Source organism: Octopus sinensis, unplaced genomic scaffold (genome assembly GCF_006345805.1).
Source record: "Octopus sinensis unplaced genomic scaffold, ASM634580v1 Contig01638, whole genome shotgun sequence".
Lineage (NCBI taxonomy): Eukaryota > Metazoa > Mollusca > Cephalopoda > Octopoda > Octopodidae > Octopus > Octopus sinensis.
Window position 1 is genome coordinate 195,001 of NW_021824954.1, and position 5,686 is coordinate 200,686.

A 5,686-nucleotide genomic window follows, 5' to 3' on the forward strand; every position below is an offset into this window, starting at 1 on the left:
TGGCTACTATTTCTAGATGATCAAGCAGCCACGTTGAGGCGGCATCGTTAGTTCCTTTTTTGTTGTCTGGCTTTGGTGATGTTAATGATTATAGTGGATATGATGGTTAATGGGTTAGAATAAATAGACGAATTTGTCTTTTTCAAATTCTTCTTAATTTCGTGATAGGTAGATTGGATGGATGAAATGGTTTACACTCCTCAGATGCACGTTTTTCCCATTCTAGGCTACATACAACCAACGAATTTGAATCCCTAAATTGGAAGATTTTGCAAATTTATTGGCAGAAATGTGGCAGGAGTGAATCTAATCTAAAGACATGTCTTCGGTGGTTCAACAAAGGACACAATGTCAATGTTCTCTTAATGACTTAATTTTAACAGTAACACCAACAACAATATTTACTATGTATCATTTTCATCCATAAAAAAAAAATGACAAACAGGAAAAAGAACAACAAATTTTGAAGAAAAAGAATGGCAACAATAAATAGAACAACGAAAAGACACAAATAATATTAAAATATTAAGATCTGAACTTTCTTGGTTTTGGTGGGGAAATATATCGCTACCATTATCAAAACTCCCTTACTATGTTCTTTTCTTTCCGAGTCAAAACTAACGTCCGAAACGTCGAGATAATTCCTCATTCAAGCATGACATTAGCACCATATTCATTGCACTGTTCTTTCTATGTTCCTTCTTTACAGATTTCAATATATATACATATATATATTATTCATAATACATGTAACTCCTACTGTGTTGATTGCCTTTTCTTTCGTTTGTCGAGTCTCTCGTGAGTGCGTATGTGTGTGTGTGTATATGTATGTATACACACATCGCGTATATACGCATCGAGTGTCGAGACAATGTAACGTGTATAATAGTCATACACATACTGAATGATACTCTACTGCGTTATATCCATATACACCAGTTATGGGTCAATGTATGTAATTATTATTGTCAGCAGAATATCAAAGTAAAATTGTTCTAAACTTTTTCTTTTTCTTTTATTCTGTGTCGGCAACGTACACGTAAAACAGCCTATCAATGTTAGTCATGATCAATCAATTTAACTGTCTGTCTGTCTATATACACATGTCACATACATACATACATACATACATACATACATACATACATACATACATACATACATACATACATACATACATACATACATACATACATACATACATACATACATACACACACACACACACACATATATTACATAGTATATATAATACACATGGAAACCAATTAAATCTATAACAGTTCCTTTCATTCTCTTCTCCCTTCAACTTCTTATTTCTAGAAATTTCGGAAATTACATTCTGTGGACATTCAAAGAAATCGAACAGGATATATTAACATCGAAATCTATTTCGAGTAGACTCAACAATTATAATAATTCTTTCAACTTATAGGCACAAGGAATGAAATTTTGTGTTGTGTGTGTCTATGTGGGTGGTTGGGGGTCTAGTCGATTACATCGAATCCAGAACTTGACGTTTTAGTTTTTCGACTCCGAAAGTGAAGGTTGAACTCGGCCTGATTTGAATCCAGAACCTAAAGGCGGAAGAAATGCCGCTAAGCTTTTGGGCTGGTATGCGAGCGACTCTATCAGTCTACAGCCTTTATCAACAATTATAACAATGATAGGAATGGAATGATAATTATTTCGTAGAGAAGCTGAAAAGCATAAAATTTTGTGGGGATGGAACAATGGGCTTCAGAACTTCAATCGTACTTCCTTTTTCAGTCCCGGCAGGATGAAAGCGAAGATGATCTTCGGATTTGAGAGAATGTAGACACAAGATAAATTGCTGCAACAGCAAATATATACACGATACTCTAACTGTTATGCCAATCCATAGTAGTAATTCTTTCTTCATACCAATCCATAATAACGAATTCTTTTATTGGACTTGAATGCCCAAGATGTTGTGGATAGTAGTAGTAATCATTTTTAACGTGGTAAAAGTCCATTATACCAATTCCAGTACTGGACTGGTAATTTATCGAACCCGGAATGGTGAAAGCAAAGTTGACCTTGGCGGGATTTGATCTCAGGACGTAAAGAACCAGAATAAATACTGTAATGTGTTTTATTCGAATCCGATAATTTTTTATATTGGACTTTGAGTGCCAAATACATTGATGATGATGATGATAATAATAATAATAATAATAATAATAATAATATAGCACAAGGCCTGAAATTTGGAGAGAAGGAATAAACAAGTCAATTACATCGATCCCAGTGCGTAACTGGTACTTATTTCATCGTTCCCGAAAGGATGAAAGGCTAAGTCAAACTCGGTGGAATTTGAACTCAGAACGTAACGACGGGCGAAATACCGCTAAGCATTTTAGACAGGTGTGCTAACGAGTCTGCCAGCTCCCGCCTTATTAATAATAATAATAATAGTAATAATAATAATAATGATAATATAATAATAATAATAATAATAAAATAATAATAATAATAATAATAATAATAATAATAATAATAATAATAATTCTTTTATTAGCCACAAGGGCTTGCATAAAAACAACATGAAATGACAAAACAGGACGATACAAACGGATTTTAAAACGTGAAAACAAAAATAACAATAAATATCAAAAATCTCTTACCTGTTCTTCGTATACTTTCGTCATGTTTTTGTTGGTGAATGACAATATTTTTATATTGATATATATTTACGAGTGTTTATTATACTATTTATAGACTGTTGGAGAGAGAAAATCAGAGGGATTTTGTAATTTTCTTTTTTCAGTATTAATTAATAACTAGAAGTTGGACGAAGATAAACGAGCTTATATCGTATTATAAGATTACTAAATGAAGAAAAAAACAACAAAGTAGAATTAATAATTGTATTTATATATATATATATATATATAAATATATGCTGATAAATTATATATATATCTATATAAATGATATTTATGGTTATAATTTCAAAAATTGATTTCAGAAATGGAACTGAAAGTAAGATGTGAACGCAGAGCTTAATTACATCTGAATGCCGTGGGAGGTGTAACTAAGCATTATATAGCTAGCTACAGAATGGACGAGTCCATTGTGTCGACGCCAGTACTTTTCCAACAGGATTCATTCTTTATATGTTTATTTTTATATCGTTTTTATTTTTATTTATTATACTTATTTATCATATTTGTTTTATTTTATTTTATATATTTAATTCACTTAATATACTAAATCATTATTACAATTAAATTTTTGATTTTAGTTCTAGTTTTTGTACCTACATCGCTACAATTACCCCCCCCCATCATCATCATCATCATCAACGAGAAAAACCAAAAGGTAGACCTGGTAGAAATAGCAGCCTAAAGCTTCCTCATATTAACACACATACACGCACACATATTAACAGACACATACACGCACACACATGCACGCACGCGTGCGCATACACAGACGCACACACGCAGACACATCTTTACTGTGTAGACCTAGATATACTACGTCTCAAAAAATAATTAAAAAAAAGGCTAGGAGGATAGTCACGACTGGAATGTCTTTGATCAAATGTCATTTTAATCAGGATAGACTCAGGTACTGAACGACCACAGCTGTAATATAGCACCAACTTACACAATACCAACAACAACTATAATCATAGAAACAATAACCACATCGACAACAAAACTCATAACAATTGTAACAACTAGAACCACCACCAGCAACAGCACCATCACCACCAGAACAACAACAAGAACGTGTTGTGTATGGAAATAGCCAAACTCCTATCCATCCGAGACCGCTAGCGTGTTTCAACTTCCTTTAGTACAGTTTTAGCCATTTCACTTAGCTTTAAACACTAACGATACCCAATTAAAGGTAAGGCATGCACATCACAACTACCATCTCTATGAATAAATTATTGAAGATTTATTTTTTTTCATTTTTGCTTTTGATGGACGCTTATGTAGTCCTAGATACATTATGTCTGGAAATATGGCAGGGTAGTCACGATTAGAACGTCTTAGGTTTGCTTGATCAAGATAGAGAGAGGGGGGAGCTAAACAACTACCGCAACTATAACATCATACCGTCAATATGGATAGACGGGACAACGAGTGACGCACAGCATAGTCATTCGATCTGCTAGAAACAGCAGTCAAAGTTCTTCCAGACTAAAATTAAAAAAGTTATTTGGCAGTGTGGTCCTAGATACAAACTAACTGAAATAATCAGAATGGTCATGGTTGGAATACTTTTGATCAGTTAGGGTAGACTTGGGGTTAAACAACAAATGCAAGAGAGAGAAAGGGGAGATAAAATATAGTAACAAGGAAAGACAGCGAGAAAGAGAGAGTGAGAAGGAGAGTAAGAAAGAGAGTACGAGAGAGGACAGATACAGTATAGTAAGAGGGAAAGACAGAAAAAGAGGTAGTGTGAAAGAGAAATATATAAAGATAGAAAGACAGACCAAGCGAGAGAGAGGGAGAGAGAGTGCTTGAGAGTGAAAGAGAGTCAGAGCGAGACGTAGAAATGAATGATACGGGAGTGGTTGAGATAGCCTGGCAAACAGACAGAACACACACACACACATACATACGCCTACACCCGCACATCTAGATACATAGATGGATGGAGAAAGAGAGAGAGAGAGAGAGAGAGAGAGAGAGAGGAGAGAGAGAGAGAGAGAATGAAAAAGGAGAGCGAAAGAATAGTAAATAAAGAGGGACAATGGGGAATGTATGTACACACACACGCATACACATATGTTGATGCAAACAGGAACAATAGAACTCAAAATGTGAGTCTATATTTTTTATCAATATTTAACAGAAGTAACAAAGTGACTCAAGCTCCGAGAGTTTCGTGCATTGACACTTACCGCCAAGGCACGAAACTCTCCGATCTTGAGTCTCTCTATTGCTTCTGCTAAATATATATGGACTATATATATATATATATATATATATATATATATATATATATATATATATATATATAGGATGTATGTATGTATGTATGTATGTATGTATGTATGTATGTATGTATGTTCGTACGTACGTACGTATATATGTATGTATGTATGTATGTATGTATGTATGTATGTTCGTACGTACGTACGTATGTATGTATGTATGTATGTATGTATGTATGTATGTATGTATGTTCGTACGTACGTACGTACGTACGTATGTATGTGTTTATGTGTGTGTACCTGCATATTCTCCACCTTCCTACTTCTTGTTCCTTCCTCCCTCCATCTGTCTCCCTCTCCTTCTGTCTCTTTTACTTGTTCTAATCATTGGACTAGCGGCCATGCTGGGGCATCGCATTGAAAGTTTTCAGTCGATCAAATCGACTGCAATACCAATTTTGAGGCAGTTACTTTATTGAAATCTTCTGGCCGAACTGCTAAGTTACGGAGATGCAAGCAAACTGGTTGTCAAGCGGTCTAAAACATTCTTATACATTTAGTCATACACATACACACATACGTACGTACGTTTTGACGGAGATTTTTCAAACTTTTTTCACCACATCCTTCTAAATGATGGCGGGGGGGGGGGAAGCTTCTTTGTGAAAAGATTTTTTTGAAAATTTACGCATCAGACCAACTTCGTCTAACTTTTTTGCACTACATACTTAAAAACAATGTGAGATGTATTTTTAGTAGAAAAAAAAT

General features: G+C 34.3%; 1 protein-coding gene across 1 annotated transcript in view; it reads right to left on the reverse strand.

Annotated features, from left to right (window-relative positions):
- Positions 1-2,876, reverse strand: part of LOC115227081 (sodium- and chloride-dependent glycine transporter 1) — a 58,957-nt gene extending 56,081 nt beyond the window's left edge. Inside the window, exon 1 of the mRNA XM_029798010.2 lies at positions 2,649-2,876. Coding sequence (XP_029653870.1) covers positions 2,649-2,672 — 24 coding nt within the window. The 5' untranslated portion in view covers positions 2,673-2,876. The remainder of the gene's footprint in view (positions 1-2,648) is intronic.
- Between the last annotated feature and the right edge of the window lie 2,810 nt (positions 2,877-5,686).